The sequence below is a fragment of the Mercurialis annua genome, linkage group LG1-X, assembly GCF_937616625.2.
Source record: "Mercurialis annua linkage group LG1-X, ddMerAnnu1.2, whole genome shotgun sequence".
Taxonomy (NCBI): Eukaryota; Viridiplantae; Streptophyta; class Magnoliopsida; order Malpighiales; family Euphorbiaceae; genus Mercurialis; species Mercurialis annua.
The window spans coordinates 64,980,930-65,002,563 of record NC_065570.1 but is presented as its reverse complement, the minus strand read 5'-3'; the positions used below and the strand labels follow the sequence as shown (position 1 = coordinate 65,002,563).

Below are 21,634 nucleotides of genomic sequence, written 5' to 3'. Positions count from 1 at the left end.
TTTTCATTTTTCCGACACAATTAAGTCTTTGTGGTTACTTTATCGAAATAAAAACCATTTAAATTTTTTTATTGGAGAAATACACTCTTCCGTTAATTATGGCAGTTAACGGCGTCAAATGTCTTTTAGAAAAAGATTCACAAATATCCTTAATATTTACGATATATTTCAATTTGATCCTTCAAAGGACTTATATTGATAAACAATTTTAATTAGGAATCTGAATGATATTTTTTTTACTTATAATTTTACAAAAAAAAACCACCGCCGGCCACCAGAGGTCGTGGCCTGTTCTCAGGTGAGAACAGACATATGTTCTCACCTGAGAACAGACATGGTCTATTCTCGGATTTGAGAACAGACCGGCGCGGGTATATGTTCTCAACAAACCCGCACCGGCGGTGGTTTCGAGGCTAGCGATGGAGCCTGTGTTGGTTTTGGGACTGGCCACTCTAAGTAGTAAATACTGAAAACAACTAGAAATCCTTAAATCAATCTAATCTATCACGTAGGATTATGATGATGTGTCACGTGATATAATTATCATAAATAATTCAATCATTTTAATGACATATATTATTTATTGATTTTTAGAATTAAATTTAAATGATCATTAATGTGTCATGAAATAATTGGATTATTTATTATAAATTTATAATTATGTCACATGACATATTATTTGTAGATGGTTCATAATTTTAAGTGGTAAACTAAGTTCACCTAAATATTTCTCGAAAAGAACAATGCAGACAATAGAATTCTTATTTTTTTTTTCTCTAAGATTTGATTTACAAATTTACAATCATTAGACTATTTAGCTAGGTTCCTTAAGACTTCTTATATTAGTATCCGCCAGTTTTTCAAACATCAGACATCTTATGTGAGAGCAGCTGTAGTTTGTTTGAGAATGTGTTAGTCGCGAGTAAAGTAGATTATGTAACTAGCCAAGTTCAAGAAACAAGCTTGACGTTCATCTTCTTCTGTTTACAGAAATAATGCTTATATGAACTCGGGTTTTGTTTGAATGGTAAAAAAACAGTTTCGCTCTTTGATTACTGTAGATACCTAAAGAAAAAATTATTTAAATGATGAATTACATTTGAAAGTTTGGATGCATCAATAATTGTTTGTAACTGATTATGTGATGATCATATCAGTACAACATCAGTGGATTTTACGGTTACTAGAAACTACTATAGCAAACTCTGCTTGTCAGCCAACAGGACTGGTTTATTTCATTTCAGGCAAAAGTAAAGTGGTGATATATAGTGATGTTATATATAGAAAAGCTTTGTTATGTTATATATCAGGAGATAATGCAATAGTGTGTTTAAGCGGTATACAGGCAATTTTGAATTTTTGAGTGACCGGGGAATACACTTTAATTTGTAATCTTATTATTTTAAAAAAGAATTTAGAATTTGTTTGAACCGATTTAGAGTTTGAGAGTGTAAAAATAAGTTCAAGGATTTTTCTACATCTTTTGCCTAATTTTATCATGTGTGGCAAGCATTGTCAGTGCCACATCAACGGGAGCACACACCTTTTCGGGCATGGATCTTTTTGAAACAAAATAAGTACGATACAAGTTGGAATGTGATGGAGATTTTCGCTAAATATTTGATATTAATCTTGTAATTTTATTCAATTTTTCTTGTTTATTTTTGTAATATGATTTTGTATATATTACTTAAATTTGCCTAACATGTTTTAATATGTTACCGAAGTTTAGAAATCTAAAAAATGTAACAGAATAGAATTCCAAAGGACGAGATAAGATAATATTAAGAAGAGAAAAGGTTTATTTTTATTTCCAAGTCCTCTGTCAACTTTGCATTATACATAAAATTGGTTTCTTTTATTCAACTTCTACACATTGAAAAGAGTCCCTTTCTTTTATTCATTGCAAATTTATACTAACTTAAGCAACTGCCCTCCTATCAGACCCACGTTCTGAGCGGCCAAAAGTGGTCTCCTGCCTGTTAAACTTGATCCTCATGGCTTCCTCAATTGACACCCTAAATGCATTGGCTAGCACCTCCACAGGCATACCTCGAACAGATGAAGTCCGGCCAGCAACATCGGAGGTCATGGCGTTGTCGTTCGTCTTGAAGGCCACGTATTCGAATCGGTCACTCTCCGCCCTTTTAACCACCATGAAATTCTGCGGCACGGTCAGTACTTGTCCCTGGCTCATACTGCCGTCGAACACACTGCGGCCATTTTCATCAACTATCTGAATCCATGCTTGTCCTTTGATGGCGTATAGTAAGCTGTGGGCATTCATGTGCCAGTGGGGTAATCTAACAGCATTCTGCCAATAAATTTTTAATTAGATTTGTTAAGTAAATTAAAAAGATATACATACGCCGGGTGTCATGTATTTAATAGATGGTTCATAATTGAACTAGGTTCACACAAGATTTTCTCGATTATTGAGGTAGCGTTAATTAACTTACATTACGGAGAACAACGTGGGAAGCGCTGAGCTGGAGCGACCGGAGAATAGGGAGGTTATGGCTGTTAACGGTGCTCATACGACCAACTTCAGGGACGAAAATGTCTGCACGTGAAGAATCGCCAATGTTTTCCTTCAGCCTCATGGTGCAGAAAGTCTCTTCAACACCGTTATAACGGCGGCTTCCTTCAGATTCCCGTTCCCGTTGCTCCTCCATTTCTTGTTGGGTTCGCAGTGGTCTAACTACCTGAATCCGACCTTCGACTCTGACAATGTTGCCTCTGAAGTCATTTTGGCTCTGAAGCTTTCTTGCTAACTGCTCGTCAATGTTGAAAGCTTCGGCAATGACTCTCGTGTCCATTCCGCAGAACATATTGTTGCAAGATCCCTGTTGCCTCTGGCTACGGCTGCCGCGTGGGGAGGACTCGCTACGGCCACGCTCACCTTGGCGTTCGGATAGTTGTCGGAACTCATCTTCCGGGTTACCAGCTAGATAGAAGCTCTACAGAATTTATTCAAAAAACACCAATGAGATTCAGATTAGTTTTATCAGCCAAAATATGAATTTTGCTGAGCTATAGCAATTCATAAAAAAAAAAATTATAGTTCAAATGGTATAAGCATGGATAGTAAAAAATGTGATTGTATATTACTCTGGGGTTGTTGTCAAGCTGGTTGGCATTGCTGGCAATATCGTAAATGCTCACAGCAACAACGCGTTCGTTGCCGTCATTATAACACCAGTGAGCAACTCCGGCAGGCAAAGCAATGATATCACCTTGACGGAAATGACGAATCTTCTGGTGCTGCTCTGCCTGCCTATCGCCGCTGCCAGCAGACTGTTGAGATTCTTGAAATGTTTCAGCGCATCCAGGCATCATCACTCCAAGCATACCCCTACCTGCATTTTATAAAAAAAGAATCAATCTAAAGAATTTCTTCAATATATTTCTCATAAAATTAATTAGTAGATATATACACGATACCTTGGACAATATAGACAAGTCGTGGAGCATTGTTGTACTTTGGCAACAAAAGACCATTGGGTTCAATGGTGTGTCTGTTGACAGCAACACCAGCGCATTGGAACTGGCCGCGGTTGGGATTCCATGACTCGATGGTTCCAGCTTCGCACTGAATGTGATCATCGGCTTCGAGGGCATTGATCCGATCGAGTTGGCACTCATTTTGCATCTGAAATGAACGGCTAGCCAGTGATCCGCTGAAGATAGCAAGAAGGCAGAGAGAAACAGAGAGCAGCATAGGCTTAGCCATGGTGACAGGAGCGGAAGAGATATATGTTAGAATTGGTGGTGATAAATGTGGGAGTAGAGTCTGGTATTTATAGAAGACGAAGCTTAAGAGCTTGTTTTAGGTTCGTTCTTCATTTGCATGGCTGCGTAGGCCTATTGACTAACACATCAGATAATATGTTAGGGCAGGTGTCTTACCACTTGGGAGAAGAGTACATCAAGTCTTATGAGAAGACAGTGAGGCATTTCCACATCTTATAAATTTGTTTTGATATGATCTTGATTTTTGTTTTTAAGTCCAATTTTACCATCTTCAACACATTTTTGTATAGGATAAGAAAAATTATCTAAATGGACCACATTATTTTTTATGTTAACCAAAAATGAAAATTTAACATTAACATTAATGACAACAATAATTACAAACTTCAAGTTAAAAATTAAAATCATTGAACAGACTGTAACTTCGGGTTTTGAAGTGAAAAAATTCAAGCAATTGAATTGAAAAAATCATTAATATGTACATATTTTTTAAATATATATTTATTCAATTAAATATTTAAATCATTGTTAATAATTTATAGTTAATTTTTACATATATATAGTAGATCAAATCGAGAAAAAAAATAACTAAATTTTTATTTTGCATTTGAATCTAATAATTTATTAATTTTTCAATATTTATCTCGATATAAAAAAAACTAATATTCAAAAAGATAAATTTCAATAAAGTACAAACTTTTTCAACAAAAGAAAAGGAACTCGATTTTAATGGTCTTACAGGTTATTCTAGAAAACAACTTAAATTAAAAATTACATTAAAAAATTGTTTAATAGTATAAATGAGATAAAAAAAATTAATAGTAGGAATAACGATGTAATTATTTAATAATTTCATGATATAAAAATTCATCAATATAATGACAAAAAAATATTTTATTATATTATTACCAATTTATTTTTAATTAATTTTATTGGTACATATTTGGACCCACCATAATAAAGTTCTAGATCCGCTACTGCATTCATCCTCTTTTGTTTCCAGAACTAATGCTTATATGAACTAGAAGTTCATTTTTGTATTGTTTTGTATGATATTTTCATGTGTAATATAAACATGTACAGTTTAATGAGTTATCCAAAAAAATATGTATTACTAGCTGCTTAGTTACTTCTATTGCAATAATGCTGACCCACAAATATCAGATTTGCACAACACAAGCAAATGGGAGACATCAAAAATAAAGTGGAGATGAAAGATGAAAATTTTATCGGTAACACTCTTTGTTAGACACACTACTCAAGTTCAGCTACTTCTACAATCCATGTCTAGAAGAATAAACTCAACTTCATTTCCTCCGTAATACACAGCATAAGCTGACGATACAAAACAACCCCAAGTATTTACGATGCATCCCAATTTACAAAAACTATTCAAGTGGAAGAAGAGAGTTGAGTTCAACATTTGAGAATTGGAGCACACAACATCAGGCAATACAGGTCAAACACCACCACGTATTTCATCAATTGGTGACAAAATGGCTCGTATATCGATTTGTTTTTCTCTTTTTTGGTTTTCAGTTTTCGGTCTTTTTTTTCTGTCATCTGGATGCCAGAGACCAGAAGTTCAGTAGAAAAGATGGCAGTGCAGTAAACCAGCTAATGAAAGCCATGGCTGTCGCTGTTTCAAATTGCACACAATGATTCTCAGCACAACTGCCAAGATCATTATCAATAAGGACTGTGATGCCAGCAGAAGCACAAGCAGCAGCAAATGTAAGAGTGGATGTGAGCTGCATGAGAATCGCGACACAGTTAAACTACAAGACCAAGAAAATTGAACTTATAGAGATAATTACGCTATCGGATCACATGTAGATACAATAGGATGGGAAGAAAAATGCACATAGGATTAAGATGTCGACTATATAACACTCCACATTTAATACCCTAAGTTTAGATTTATATTTGTTGCGTGATTTAGGAACACGCTAAAAACAGTCGCCGAAAAAAGTTCTATGAAGTATGAACAATTTCATTAGGTACGCTTATTTTCAAAATAGAAGTGGCAGCTTAAGCTTTAGTCTTACTGACCTTGTACATTAACAGATGGATATATAGTGAAGTACTTACTAAAGAACTAAATTGATTAGACAAACCAAAGAAACTTACTAAAAACATTCATGAGCAGAACCGAGCAGTTCAGAACATATTAATTAAACATATGCAACAAGATTATAAATGCTTAACGACTGAATAAATGCCAAATCAAGAACACGATTACATAAGCTATATAGATACTGTTGAGATAAGTAATAACAACTAGAACGAGTAAAAGATAGTACTATTTTTTAAATCAATATACTTCTTTAATCTTACCCCATCACCAACAGCAAACAAGCTGACGATGTGATAATTTTGCAAGGAGCGCATCACCAAGATAGCATATAAGTCAACTATAGCCAAGGTAAGGCTCCACAAGAACTGCAAACCAGCAGCCGCAACAAGATAGCTGATAAAACATAAAAAAAAAAAACTTTGATGTCCTGATAAAACATAATAAAATAGTAAGGCAATTGAAAAAGGTACACAAGTAGTCATTTCTCAACACCCTAAAACTATTTCGTCTGTAATTCATCAACGAGAAAAGGGTCAACCCGGACCTCAAACTTGTGTCTCGGGGTCAAATAAGTCATTTTAATTTTTTTTGTCAATTAGATCCCAAAACTTGTGTTTCAGGGTCATATAAGTCACTTTTAATTTTTAGATCCCAGAACTTGTGTCTTGGGGTCAAATAACCCCTAATCTATATGCCTCAAACGCGTAACTTATTTGACTCCGAGACACAAGTTTTGGGAGCTAACTGGCTAAAAAAGTTCAAAGTGACTTATTTGACCTCGAGACACAAGCTTGGAGATCTAGTTGATTAAAAAAGTTAAAAAGTGATTTATTTGATTCCGAAACACAAGTACGAAGGCCAGGTTGACTCTTTTCTCATTCATCAACTATCCATGTCTGTCAATGACTTGAAGGCAGTGAACTGTCAGATTTTACAAGAGTTTCCCTCTGAATATGCATCCAATTAAAATAAATAGACTGCAGAAATTCTTTTGTCATATGAACGACAACTGAAGCATAGACACTTTGAACTTTTAACTTGAAACAACTCATTAATTAACAGCAATTCTAATCACTTGCTAGAGTAAAGTACATCAAGAGAGACATCGTTAGAGTTTCATTTTGAGCCAATATCTAGTTTTGCACAGGTGTTAAGAAGGACCATTTATCCAAACTTCCATAACAAGATTTTGAAGAGAGCAAAACTAACCCCATGTATTAAGCCACTCTTTTTTCGAGTAAATCAAAAGCTAAAGGAAATAAAAGCTCAACAAACATTAAGTAAACCAACATTTCAACGTGTATCCGACAAAATAGAAAACAAACTGTCATAATACCCTAAATGATAAAGGCATGAGCTTCTTCTCAATCTCATGAAAATCCTAAACCCAAACTTGAATCATTTTACATGGGAGGCAAATTTAGTACCTCCCTAGACATTGTTATAACCTTGGATTTTGAAAGCTGGAAACATAGAGTGATGTTCTTCCCCCAAAGGCGTAGCAAACTAAATCATAAATGTTGATTATTACATTATATACTTCAATCTTAATTACTTTAGTATAATCCCCTGCCATCGTTTCTCTCATTTCTCATTGAATTCTAATCCCCAAATATAGACACAACATAACAAAGTACAATAAATAAATTAACGAAGAAAATGCGAGTGAGTGATTACCAAAAGGCAGTCACTGAAGGGAAGTCACTAGTGGTAGCCATGACAGCAAGAGCAGCAGCAGCAAAGATGAACTGAAAAACACGCAAGGCGAAGCCGCCTTTAGTACCAGGCATTCCTTGTATGTCTTTCATCCTCACACGAGGTACATTGTTATTATTATTTCCATCCGTGGTAGGAGGTTCTTCGACTGGATGAACCGACGCATGGCTCACATTCATCTCTCCCTCTTCTTTTCTTTTTGATTATCTCTCTCACTTCAATTCATTTCCTCCTCCTTTTACTATAACAATTAACAATCACTCTAAATCAACTGAGAATAATATGAAAATTTAAGAGCAATTCAAGTAATTAAAACCTATCTAAATATGTAAAATCAAAAACAAAAATTCTTAATAAGTGCAATTTCACAGCATTTAAAGTGTATACACATCAAGATTGCAACAGGAATTTAAAATACATGTTAAATTGATTAATTAACCGTGCAAATTCAGTTATTACTTACTAAAAGGGAAAAATGTCGATTCAGTTGGTGAACAAATAGTCATATTAAAAGAAAATAAACAAAAAATTAAAGATGACGTGTTCATCTAACACAAAGTAAAGTCAAAAGTAATCCATTCAGTTCTGTTTAATTCATTTTCTCGGGAAACAAACAGAACCGTTATGAGATCTAATTCATACCTTATATAGTGAGAGAGAGAGAGAAACAGAGAGAAAATCGCTAAATTTCAGGGACGCGATTTCGTAGGGATTCTATTTTACTTTCTCTCCCTAATTTTTTTTTTTTCGATTTTAAGTTTTTTAAGGACAGAAGAAGAGGAATGCAATAAGAAGCAAAGAAGGTGTCAAAATGAGTTTGCAGATGGTCAACGAACTAGTAATTTGTTTTAGAGAGAGTTGATATTACTCGCTATGTGATTGGCTGTATGTCGCGCGTGTATGAAGTGAAACATTTCTTTTACCTCCATTTGGCGACTTCGTTACGTTTAGGACATTAATTATGTTATTTTTTTTTTAACAAAGGCTGAATTTCTACTTAAATAGCAATTTGCCCCTTCAACTTGTAAGCAATGGACAATTAACATATAAATTATCTTTGTGGGCAAATTAGTCATGAACTTATATATTATGGGCGATTAACCCCATTTTGGCAATTTGTCCCCTAAATATATAAGTTATTTGTCCCTCAATTGTCAATTTACCCAATCAAATTTTAAGTTAATTTTTCATAACGGGGTTAATTGCTCATAATCAGCAAGTTCATGACTAATTTGCCCACAAAGTTAATTTATATGTGAATTGCTCATTGCTTACAAGTTAAGGGGTCAAATTGCTACTTAAGTCGCTGAATTTCATTAATATAATGTGATATATACATAATGAATGACTCCTCAACACATTTGAGAAAGCCAGTTCATAACAGAATGATGAGAGCTGCCAAAGCAGTCATCGACTAGGGTTTATCTAGCCACCAGATGGGCCACCCCATTTTGTTTACGGTTTACATATTTAAATCTAATTTCCGAAAAACAGAAAACTAGATTAAGAATATCTTCAGGAACTACTCTGGCATCTCTGTCGTCATTTGTGGAGGTATTAGCAGCATTTATAGATTAAGACAATCTCCTTCAAGGATTAGATCTTTATAACCTGTTAGTAACATCTCCTCTATCGATGTCCGAAGCGTCAATGCCTCTATCACGATTGGTACCACTATGCCCAGAAAACGTCTAGCCCCGACCAAGATAATGTTACCTGCAGAATCACATACTACAAATCCAATCGCACCTATCCTGGAGTTCATATCAATAGCACCATCAAAATTAACTTTATGAAAACCTATTGGTGGAGGTAACCACAAAGATAGAGTAGTTTGCGCTGCCACAAGATTACTTGGACTAACATTTAAGATAGGCTTTTCTTTGAAGCCTATTGGCAAATAATCGCAAGTGTACGATATCGCTCAAGTAATATAACTTGGAAGACCAAGTATCGATCCCACAGAGACAATGGACTTAATCACTAATTTCAAATATTCTTTAATCGGCTAACTAGAAAAATCAATAGGATTTGTAATTTAATTAAACTAATATAAACTGAAAACAAATAATAAAATATGATTTAAAACAATAAGATTAAAAAGCTCAAGGATTGATAATCCCAAATAAATAAGTAAAATTATGGAATAGGAGTTTTTAGTGATTTTATCGTGAATCGAGCTATTCTAAAGCACCGAATCCCGCCCTCTCAAGCCTCAAAGATCCGAATAAAATTACAACCTAATTAACTAACCAATTATTAACTCGCTCTCACGATATTAAAACTGAATTAAATAATCAAATTATAATTATGAAGCAAACTCAACGACTACCTAAATTCCAACCCGCTCTCACGGCGTTTTTCTCCAAGTTCTTAATTATCTATGTCTATTTAATTAACAATCTCTCAATTAGTTAACTAAACACAAACTCATGAACTAAGTAGCTAATTTAATCCAAGCAATAAGATTAATAATTAAGACACGAATTAACACTAATCCATCCAATCCAAGTAATTACCAATTTATAAGTTCATATCAACCCTCGAACAAGGGTTTTAGTTACTCATAATAAAACTGAAACAAAACAAGAAGGATGATGAAGAAGAAAGCATAATTAAACAATAAATACCGGAGTTGTCAATTTCGGAAAGAATCGTCTTGATTAAACTTGAAATCTTCAACAATCGTCTTGCAGAAACTAATTATAAACTACTTATAAACTGCTGGAAAAAAACTAAACTAAAAACTATTTAATGAAACCTAAATTATAACTACTCTAATCTAATGTCTAATCTATTCTACGTATTAAATTGAGTCTAGTACAAGGTCTTTATATAGTAGGAGAAGTTCCGGAGTCTTCTAATTCGTATTACAAATCAATTTGTAATAGGAATTGTAATTGTATTTGGAGGAGGAATTTTAGTCCAATTCAAAGTCTGCTGCACGCGTGTTTTACTCTTGTCCCGTTCGGGAAACCCTTGGTTCCGTTCGTGACATGCCTAATTTTCTTCTTTCCCGAACGGAACAAACCATTCACGTTCGAAAAACTTGTTGGCCGAAAGCTTTTGATATCAGATTCCTTCTTGAGTCCCGAACGGGACAAGGCTTTTCCGTTCGGGACTCATGCTCACTCTGCATGTTTTCCGTTCGGGACTCATCTTTTTCGAACGGAACAATCCTTTTTTCCTCAATCTCGTTCGTGAACTTCAATTCCTTCGTCCGCTTTTACTCGTACACGCAATCCACCATAATTTTGCCCCAAATAGTCGATTTTCACCTAATTTCCACTGAAACACTAACAAACACTATTAAACGTAAAAACGCCAAATAATGTATAAAAACAATACTACACATGATAAAAACCGAGTAAAATCGAACCTAAATATAGGAGTAAAATACTCCTATCAAACCTCCTCACACTTAACCTTTGCTTGTCCTCAAGCAAGAAATAAATCTTACTCTACAAAATATGTTAGAAATCCTTAGCATATAACTTAAAAATAAATCAATCAAAGAAATCCCCGACCCTATGAATAATATGAATAACAACCTTCTAAAACCGACAACTAAATAATGATGCAATCGAATAACAATAATAATTTTATGACATAATTCAATATAACAACGGTTACTAACTCATTAGTACAAGGTCAAATTGAATCACACTTCAAGCTTCACTATCACTTGCGGGACATGGAAAATAATCAATTTTTCACTTAGGCAAATCATAGCACAATTTAGTAAAAACTAAGTGATAACGTAGCACATCTAGTAGGGGCGAAGCAACCTCGCCAGGAACGAACATCGCTAAGTCAAGCATTTCACCGACCTGGTAACAATTTCCGACCTTCTTGAAACCATAGAACGCATGACTTGGGGGGTCACCGGATCGATGGGAATTCAAACATCATCCGAGACAATCATGCCTGATAAGGTCGGACCAAGAATCTTACCCGAGCTCTGAAGTATGTTCGACCTAGACCTAAGCCGAGCTCCGAGCTCCTGAGCCCGAAACACTGGACCACCTAGTCCGAGATCTGAGCCACTCCCAGATACGGGAACCATGATAACTTGACTCCCAAGTTATCCGGGCTCCGAGGTCCCGTCCTAAGAGCGCTCGCTCGTGTACCAGATCCTGGGACCACAGAAGATCTTCTGACAGGTACGTGAGGAATGTTCCCTCTGACACACCTAACAACCCGTACCTCCCGCAGGGATATTCTACCACGTCAGCATAACTGATTTCTGGGACCACTGGGCTCACAGCCTGCCAGCAAGGCAGGTTTGTCCTTAAACCCTAACTATAAATAGAGGGTTTAAGGACAAACCCTAGGTAATTTCTTTTTCTCTACTCTAAGCACTCTCTTTTTCTCTTCTTCTTCTTCCTCTACCTAAAATCTTACTTGAGCGTCGGAGTGAACGTCCGGTGACCCCCACCGGAGTTCTTTCTGACCTCTGTCTGCTTGTGGTGTGCAGGTCACTACAGCTCGGATTCAGTTTGGTGATTCATCACTTGGCGCCGTCTGTGGGAAACGTTTTGTATTCCCTTGTTCTACTCTGGTTCTCTTGACGTTGCTGACCAGATCTTGACGAGAAACAATGGCTGATGATCCTGTTTTGGACAGGGTAGATCCTCTGGGAACTACGGTTGCCGACGCTAACTTGGTTGGTGGAGTCTCTGCTAGTGGTCGGACCTCTGTGATCACTGGCTTAACTCCTCCGGCGAATGCTCAGGTGGGAGGATCCAGGGCCTCCGGCAGTGGAGCTGGATTTGTGCCTTTATATGGGTTGGAAAACTATCCAAGGGCGAACCCTTTTGCTTCAGATCCAAGTCACACCCACTTATCAACCCCAGGAACCACCGTGCCTCAGAGTTTCCTCCACAATACCTTGTCTCCCACTCAACTCAACTTCCCAGTAGACGCTACACTGGTGGCTACGGGAACGGGAACAACTTCTGGGCAGGATATACCTCCGGCGGTCTTACAAGCTCAAGAATATTTAGAATACATGGCTCGCCAGCTGCACCAGGCTCAGCAGATGCACTTTGCAGTCATGTCCCAGTATTACCCAAGTTACAATCCCTCAGCCACCCCTGTGGCCCCACCGCCCCGAGCTTCTGAGTTTCAGGATGGTCGTCTTCCGAGAGAAGAAGGTCGGAGCGATCACCCGCGACCCAGACCTAGGGGTCCCACAGAGCATCAAGCACCAAGAGGCGAAGATCATCGTGACACTAATCTGCCGAGAGACGGAGGTCGGCATGATCGCCCTTTTCCGAGAGACGAAGGTCGGAATGATCCTCCTCCTCCTCGAAGGGAGGGGGTGCAAGACGAGAATCTACCACCGGGGACACAGCGCGGTGACGCTGGTTTGGGGAGGGAAGACCCAGACCCGGAGGCAGATCCTCTGCGGACCGCGAGAGCAGGAGCTCCACCGGTCAGGAGAAACGGGGCCGAGAGTGTTCACAGCTCGGGGGCAGCATCTCAGCATCAGAAAACTTTGCATGACGAAGTTACTCGTCTAGTCCAGGCCGAGCTGGATAGGCATAAAGGGCACAAGGCAGAATCTCGACCTTTTACTACCTGTGGCATTGCTAGCCCTTTGTCAAAGGCTATATGGGATGACCCATTTCCAGATAAGTTTAAATATCCGCCCATTGACAGATATAACGGTAAATCCGACCCGATGACTCATTTAAGTTGTTTTCAGGTTGCCATGGGAGTTCAAAGTGTCTCGGACGCAACAGTGTGCAAAGTGTTCCCCTCGACGTTGAGCGATGCGGCGCAAAAGTGGTACCAGAACCTCAAGGAGGGCTCTATTACTAGTTTCAGGGAGCTTGCTATGGCTTTCAAAACTCATTTTGCCCCGAGCATCGAACGAAAGAAAAGATCCAGTGATTTGAAGAAGTGCTTTCAAAAACCGGGAGAAAGTTTAAAAGCTTATATTGCTCGGTTCAATGCCGAGGCAATCATGATAGAAGATTTGAACGATGATACCGCCATCGATGCTATGAAAGATAACACCAGCATGCAAGTCTTCCGAGACAGCCTGATCACCAACCCGGTTGACACTTACACCGAGTTGATGGACAGGGCTTGGAATTATATCAATCTTGACGAGGAAAGGCAGAGGAAGTCTTACGGGACGGCTAGCCCGGTTCCCAGTAAAACGCAGAATACTCAGGGATCTAACCGTAACCAAGATCGGTACCGACCTCTGAACGAGACTTCGGGATACAGAGGTAACAAACCATTCAATGCTCAGACCAGTCCGCCAAGTACGGGGCCTGGTACTAAGCCAAGTTTCAGTATTGGAGGAGGAACGGAAGGATATGTAGATCGAGCAGGAGTGCCGAGACAGTATGTACCACTCAATACTCCGAGGGAACAAATTCTATCCTGGATCAAGCACAACAACGAAGAGATTCGTTACCCGCCGAGGCTAGTGAAAGATGGAGACCGATCCAAGTTCTGTGATTTTCATGATGGTTATGGCCACGAAACAGAGGAGTGCGGACGTTTGCGAAGTGAAATAGACAAGTTGGTCTGTCAGGGGCGATTACAACATTTTGTTGTGGCCAAGGAGGGCCAAGACCGAGGAAATACGAGGGTCAACTCGGTTAGGTCGGAGCCCGGGGGGAGTAGGGAGGCCCAATCCCCATCAAAGAAAACACAAGTCACGGGGGTAATTAACACAATCTCGGGAGGAACCTCAGAGTCCGAATATGGTCGCAAGCGCAGAAAGAAAAAGCAAAAGATGGTCATGTCGGTATCTACTGGGACGCCATGGCCTAACATTGTTTTCGGGCCAGAGGATGCGAAAGGAGTAGATTTTCCTCATGAAGACGCCTTGATCGTATCCGCCATCATTGGATCGAAATGGGTAAAACGATTGCTGGTAGACGATGGAAGCTCGGTTAACTTGTTGACTCTGACAGTCTTTTTGACAATGGGAGGATCCAAGACTGACCTCAAGCCTGTGAACATTCCTCTCCTGGGGCTGGGGGGAGCTCCAGTTACCCCAGAGGGCATGGTCGAGCTGGATCTAGAGCTCGGCATCGAAATACCTCAGGAGGACGGAACAGAGGGAATCCTGGCGGAACCAACACGGAAGGTACGTTCACTGTTCATGATAGTTGACATGCCTCTTGCTTATAATGGTATTCTTGGTAGACCTATGTTGTATAGCACAGGTGCAGTGACTAGTATTCGTTACTTGATGATGAAAATCCCAGTGGAAAACGAGGTCATAACTATCAGGGGAAACCAAACCCTATCTAGGCAATGTTACATGGCCACTATGGGCAGCACGGTGGAAACGATGAACATCGATACACCCGAGCTGCTGATCAGAGAGAAAAAAGCTCAGAAACCCCGAGAAAACTTAGAAACGATCGAACTTACAGAGGGATCCGAGATGTATGTAAAGCTGGGGGTAGATTGGCCAGACGAGCACCGGGAGGCTATCATAGCTCGGATAAAACAGTACGTGAAGGAGTTCACCAACAAGCCGGAGGATATTGGGGGGGTAGACCCTAAGATCATCTCGCACAAGTTAAATGTGGATGCGAAATGCAAACCTGTCAAGCAAAAGAAAAGAACTTTCTCTCTAGAGAAACAGATTGCCATCCGAGATGAAGTGGAGAAGCTCTTGAAAGCCGGGTTCATCAGGAAAGTAGACTACCCTGAATGGCTGGCTAACGTAGTCTTGATCAAGAAGTCCAATGGTAGATGGAGGCTTTGTATAGATTTCACTGATCTAAACAATGCCTGCCCAAAGGACAGTTTTCCTCTGCCAAACATTGACCAACTGGTGGACGCGACGTGCGGATTTGCGGTCTATGCATTCTTAGATGCTTCTCAGGGATATCACCAGATCCCGATGAGTAAAGATGACGAAGAAAAAACAGCTTTCACAACGGATCTGGGGACTTATTGCTACAAGAAGATGCCTTTTGGTTTAAAAAATGCTGGGGCAACCTATCAAAGACTCATGAATCATGTTTTTAAAGATCAACTGGGCAAGAATGTCGAGGTTTATGTGGATGACATAGTCGTGAAATCTAGAGGAATCGAGGAACATGCAACGGATCTGGCAGAAACTTTTGAAAAACTGAAAGGTTTTAACCTTAAGCTGAACCCGGAAAAGTGCGTTTTCGCAGTACGCTCGGGGAAATTTCTAGGGCATCTCATCTCGGAGAAAGGCATTGAGGCCAACCCGGAGAAAATCGAGGCAGTAATGAGCATGAAAGCACCCAGCTCGGTGAAGGAGGTACAAAAGTTGAACGGGAGAGTAACGGCGTTGGGCAGATTCATGAGTTGCTCGGCCAAACGATGTTTGCCATTTTTCAAAATCCTGAAAAATACAAAGAATTTCAAGTGGACAGAGGAGTGTAACGCAGCTTTTGAAGAGCTGAAGGTTTACCTCAGCACACCCCCGGTGCTGGGTAGACCTGAGCCTGGGGAAATCTTATACTTGTATCTCTCGGTGAATGACGAGACAGCAGCGGCAGTCCTGGTGAAGGAGGATAAGGGTCTGCAAACCCCGGTTTATTATCTCAGCAGGGTCTTGAAAGGCCCGGAGGTCAGATACCCAAAAATTGAGAAATTTGCTTTGGCATTGAAGGTAGCGGCGGAAAAACTAAGGAGATATTTCGAGGCTCACATCATTGTAGTACGTACGAACCAACCTCTGAGAAAGGCGCTGCAGAGGCCAGAGATGTCGGGACGGCTAGTCAGCTGGTCGGTCCAGCTGGGAGGATATGACATCCGGTACGAACCAAGACCGGCTCTGAAAGCACAAGTACTGGCAGATTTCATAGCTGAGACCACTGCAAGCGACCAACCTGAAGAACCTGACGAACAACTCATACGGTGGGTCTTAGAAGTCGACGGGGCATCAAATCTGGATGGATCGGGGGCAGGCGTAGTCTTGAAAGGCCCTCACGGAGTCACACTCCGAAGCTCGGTAAAATTTGATTTCCCGGCATCCAACAATGCTGCGGAATATGAGGCTCTGTTGATCGGATTGAGAATGGTAAACGTGGTCAAAGCTGAACACGTAACGATACGGAGTGATTCTCAGTTAGTTGTTTGTCAAACTCTGGGTACTTTTGAAGCTCGGGATTCGGAAATGAGGAGATACGTGGACAGAGTCAAGTTCTTCTTGAACAAGATTCAGGAGCTCGGAGGAAAATGGGTAATAGAGCAAGTTCCTCGTTTGGAAAATCAAGAGGCCGATGTATTGGCCAAAGCAGCAACAGTGAACGAAAAGATACCAGGAGTCCATTTCTCTGTTCAAAAGCATTCCAGTATCGACAACTATGAAACCATTTTTCTAACTCAGCCTTTGGAAAACTGGATGCAAGGTATAGCCCACTACCTGATGGATGGAACTCTGCCAGAAAATAGAGATAAAGCCTACAAAATCTTGCGACAAGCTCCGTACTACGCGTTCCTCGACGGAGTCTTGTACAGAAAGTCATTCACCCACCCGTGGTCGAGATGCTTGACAGCTGAGGAAGGAGAGTATGTGTTGAGAGAGATACATGAGGGTATTTGCGGGGCACACATAGCTCCGCGCATGTTGGCCAAGAAAGCAATGTTGCAGGGCTACTACTGGCCCCTGATGGTTAAGCAAGCAGAGGAGATAGTAAAGAAGTGTGAAAACTGCCAGAGACACCAGAATATCCGACATGCTCCTACTACAGAACAGTGTCCTATTACAAGTCCTTGGCCATTTGCAACGTGGGGAATTGACATCCTGGGGCCTTTCACGCCAACCACGGGGCAGAAAAAGTTCTTGATAGTGGCAGTAGATCACTTTACTAAGTGGCTCGAGGTAGAGGCAGTGAGCACCATCACGGAAGCTCGGATTCGGGATTTCTTCTGGAGACAAATTGTGTGTCGTTTCGGTATACCCAGAGCGTTGGTAACTGATAACGGAAAGCAGTTCAACTGCCGAGCCTTCAAGGAATTTTGCAACGACTTGCACATTGACCTGCGCTTCACGTCAGTAGTTCACCCGCAAAGCAATGGGATGACTGAAGTAACCAACCGGACGATCCTAAAAGGGCTCAAGGCCAGGCTAGGGGAGTTCGATAGACAGTGGCTGGAAGAGCTACCGAAGGTCATTTCGGCTTACAGAACCACGCCAAGGGCAGGCACAGGAGATACCCCGTTTTCTCTAACATATGGGTGCGAGGCAATGATACCGGTGGAAATCGGGATGCCAACTCTAAGGGTCCAGTTCTTCGATGAGGCTAAGAACGAGGAAGAACAGAAATTATGCTTAGACCTGCTGGAAGAGCGAAGAGAACAGGCAGCGCTAAGAATCGAAGCATACAAGCAAAGAATGGCTAAGTATCATAACAAGAGAGTTAAACCCTTGAGTTTCCAAGTCGGCGATCTGGTCCTACGACGGGCAGACATTGCTAAGGGAAATGCTGGAGTGGGAAAGCTCGACCCTAACTGGGAAGGCCCCTATCGAGTCACGGAGGTCGGACGAGCAGGAGCTTATAAAATAGCACACATGTCGGGCAGGGTGCTCCCGAGAACTTGGAACTCCCAGGTTCTTCGGAAATACTATCAGTAGTTACTTGTTTTCATTTTCGAGGTACCTAGGGGTTTTTTCACTTATGTTTGAGTTAGGCTTTTGTAAAACTCAAACATAAGTTTTTCCCCTCAATGAATAAAAAAGATTAAAAAGAATTCATGTCTTTTTCAAAACCCGAGTACTTTACTCGGTAAAAAACCTACTGGCTATGTGCCATCTACGGGCTATGTGCCACCAGCGGGCTATGTGCCATCCACGGGCTATGTGCCATCTACGGGCTATGTGCCATCTACGGGCTATGTGCCATCCACGGGCTATGTGCCATCTACGGGCTATGTGCCATCTACGGGCTATGTGCCATCCACGGGCTATGTGCCATCCACGGGCTATGTGCCATCCACGGGCTATGTGCCATCCACGGGCTATGTGCCATCCACGGGCTATGTGCCATCTACGGGCTATGTGCCATCCACGGGCTATGTGCCATCTACGGGCTATGTGCCATCTACGGGCTATGTGCCATCCACGGGCTATGTGCCATCTACGGGCTATGTGCCATCCACGGGCTATGTGCCATCTACGGGCTATGTGCCATCTACGGCCACGGGCTATGTGCCATCTACGGGCTGTATGCCGCCTGCGAGCTATGACAATCCCGGGTCATCCAGAGATAACAGGTTATCCACGCCGAGCAACTTGATCAAGCTCGACTTATGAACAACTAAGGACCTACCCTAGCATTTGTTATCCCAAGTCTAAGTCAGGAGCCCACGTATAAAAACAACATAGAAACTAGAAAATTTATACTACAAGTTAGCCATGAAAAACTTCATTCAGAAAGATAACATGCAAACCAGCAGGTAAAAAACAAGATATATATACTAAGGACAAAGTGACCAAACTTTGCAAAAGTATTCAAAGTATAACAAAGGAGCTCGGAGCTCAACATTGCAAAACAACAGAAAACATTCATTCTGAAAAGAACATATAAAAAAGATGTCCAAATCTTATAAAAAGAGCTCGAGGCTCAATATTCAAAAAAAAGAGTACAAAGAAGAAAACACTGTTCCAAAAATATACAAGGCAAGAAAAACGATAGACTATCTAAGAAGGGTTGGTGCCCGGATCTTGGCCATCCACCAGATAATCTTCAACCTCGGCAGGACCATCATAATCCTTGGGAAGCTCTTTTGCTCGACGTCCCAACTCCTCGACATCCAGCACAAAGTCGGATACGTCGAGGTCGGCTCCGAAACGTCCACGGACATACTCGCCCACCTGCATCTCGCTCACATATAGAATTCGGCGAAAGTCTTCGTAGATCTTCTCTTCCCGACCCCTGACGTCTTTGACTTGGGCCTCAGCCTCTTCCGCCCGCTTCGTGGCCTCGGTGATCTTTTTCTTCTGATCAGACACAGTCTCCCGAAGACCCTTCGAAGCCAGCTCATTCCGGGTAGTCAGGTCCGCTAGCTGCTTCGTAAAGTCCTCACGAGCCGAGGTCTTTTCATTTTCAAGCTGGGCCACCTCGGCTCGGAGCTTCTCCAACACACCGAGGTCCTCAGCCCGGCGATCCTCAGAGCTCTTCAGCTGAGACTCCAAGGTAGCAACCAAAGCAGCCCCCTCAGAGGCCTTCTTTTCCGCCTCGGTCGCTCGTCTTCCGGCCTCCCGGGCTTTCCTCTGCTCAGTCAGTAGGAGATTTTTGGCCAAGGTAAGATCAACCTCCATCCGGCTCTGGTTTTGATCTGCCATATACGACATCTGGGAAGCCTGAGAAAAGAGAAGGAAAAGCATAACAAATTAGAAAAGAACACATATAACAAAAAACATGATAAACACAAATGAAAAACGCAAGGCATTTACCTGGAGGCAGAAGGACGAAATCACCGCCCATAAATTCTCAGGCTTGAACGTTTTGTAGTGCTCCTTGTCGGCGGGCATTGTTGTGACCCGAGCAACATCTCCAGCGATGGCCAGCTCGTTCAAGGTTGCAGGCAAACCATCGTTGTGCCTGCTAACCCACTCGGCGAAGCTCGCGCGAGTAATGGTCTGAGGACCAGGAGCAGTAGTGCTCGACCCCGAAGAAATCTCGGGATGGTCCGGTGCTCGGTTGGCAGGAGCCCGAGAACTCTGGCCAGCAGCCGCAGGAGCTGCTCCTTCTGGACCAGCCTTCTCCCGACCGGGGCCATCCACCGTCTCGGTGGAGTCTAAGTTGACGAACGGAATGTCCCCAACTGGTTGGGCACCCGCCGGCACCTCGATTCCCTCCGGCAAACGAACCCGGAGAGGAACAGCGTCCATACCCTGCAAGGGTTCTTCAGGAGCGCCCTTAGCAGCTTGCACCTCGCCAGGAGGAGACTTAGGAACCTCGGCAGCCTTGGGGAGAGGAGGAGGTGCCGGTGTAACATTTCGGCTCGCCGGCCTCTTGCGCTTCTTCCCAGCAAGTTTTCCTAAATCAAGGCTCTCCACTGCAAAAACACAAAAATCCCAAATTTAAAACAGGAACAAAAACAAACAACACACAAACAACGAAAAATAACAAACACAACATGACAAGGACAAAAACAAACCCCCAGCACCGGGCACTGAATTCTTCCAGTAGTCAAAAACAAGCTTCGGACACAAGTCATCAGCTTGTGCTTTCTTCCCCGGAGGGGCATCATCCCGAAGGATCGCAATGTCGTTATCTTCTAGAGGTCCCGGGATGTGGAACCACTTCTCCGGCTTGTAGCATTTGATCACCCACGAGGTGCTCATCCCATCAAAAGCCGAGGGGTGGGTAATTTGGAAATAATCCTCTTTGAAATCCCGGAGTGAATCAATCACTCCGGAGATCAACCCCCCGGGAACCGCTTTTCTTTCACTCCGGAACCGCAGGTACGCAAAGTGGTTCCGGTCCTTCAGAGACATGAGGTATAAACAGCAGAATAACCTCATGCTGGGAACCACCCCGGTCTTCTCGCAGAGCTTCAAGAAGCAAGAGAAGTGTCGAACCCCATTAGGGTGAATCTGAGACAGGGGAACCTCGAAGTACCGGCTCAGCTGCTTGTAGTCCTCGCGTAGGGGAAACCGGATCCCGGACTGCAAATGCTCCAGGGTCAGCATGATGGTGTTTGCAGGAGGCACGTCGTTCAGCTTTTGCCCCTCGGGCACCAAAGACAGCTCGTATTCGACAGGAATACCGAACGTTTCCCGTACTGCTCTCAGAAAACCCCGGGTGCACCGAGAGGCCTTGATATCACGGTCATCATTTTTCTCGCTGGCCTCGGGAGCTTTTCTCTTCTTTTTCCCCTTCTCGACCGGTAAAGGTTGGGAGGTCCCAGTCTCTTCCACATCCGGGGTGTTACCTCGGAGAGGGCGAACGACTACGAACTCCGTAGACGGCTCGTCTGTGCCCACACCGTGATCGTCATATCCCATCCCCTCTTCACGATCTAAGGTTTCACCCGACATGCCTAAAGACACAGAAACTAGCTCGGATGAGACAAGTTCCAAATAGGGAAAAAACAAGATAAAACTTGCAAAAAGTTAAAACC

General features: G+C 41.7%; 2 protein-coding genes across 2 annotated transcripts; both read right to left on the bottom strand.

Moving 5' to 3' along the window:
- Positions 1-1,784: 1,784 nt before the first annotated feature.
- On the bottom strand, positions 1,785-3,787 carry LOC126682177 (11S globulin-like). The gene is made up of 4 exons (XM_050377773.2): positions 3,445-3,787; positions 3,112-3,359; positions 2,460-2,960; positions 1,785-2,314 (listed from the first exon to the last, which is right to left on the bottom strand). Exons 1-4 carry the CDS (start codon positions 3,731-3,733, stop codon positions 1,922-1,924), a joined length of 1,431 nt encoding a protein of 476 aa, XP_050233730.1. The 5' UTR covers positions 3,734-3,787; the 3' UTR covers positions 1,785-1,921.
- A 1,166-nt stretch (positions 3,788-4,953) lies between these two features.
- LOC126665744 (CASP-like protein 5A2) lies at positions 4,954-8,329 on the bottom strand. Its single transcript, XM_050358636.1, has 4 exons — positions 8,189-8,329; positions 7,508-7,787; positions 6,091-6,223; positions 4,954-5,504 (listed from the first exon to the last, which is right to left on the bottom strand). Exons 2-4 carry the CDS (start codon positions 7,723-7,725, stop codon positions 5,313-5,315), a joined length of 543 nt encoding a protein of 180 aa, XP_050214593.1. The 5' UTR covers positions 7,726-7,787; positions 8,189-8,329; the 3' UTR covers positions 4,954-5,312.
- Between the last annotated feature and the right edge of the window lie 13,305 nt (positions 8,330-21,634).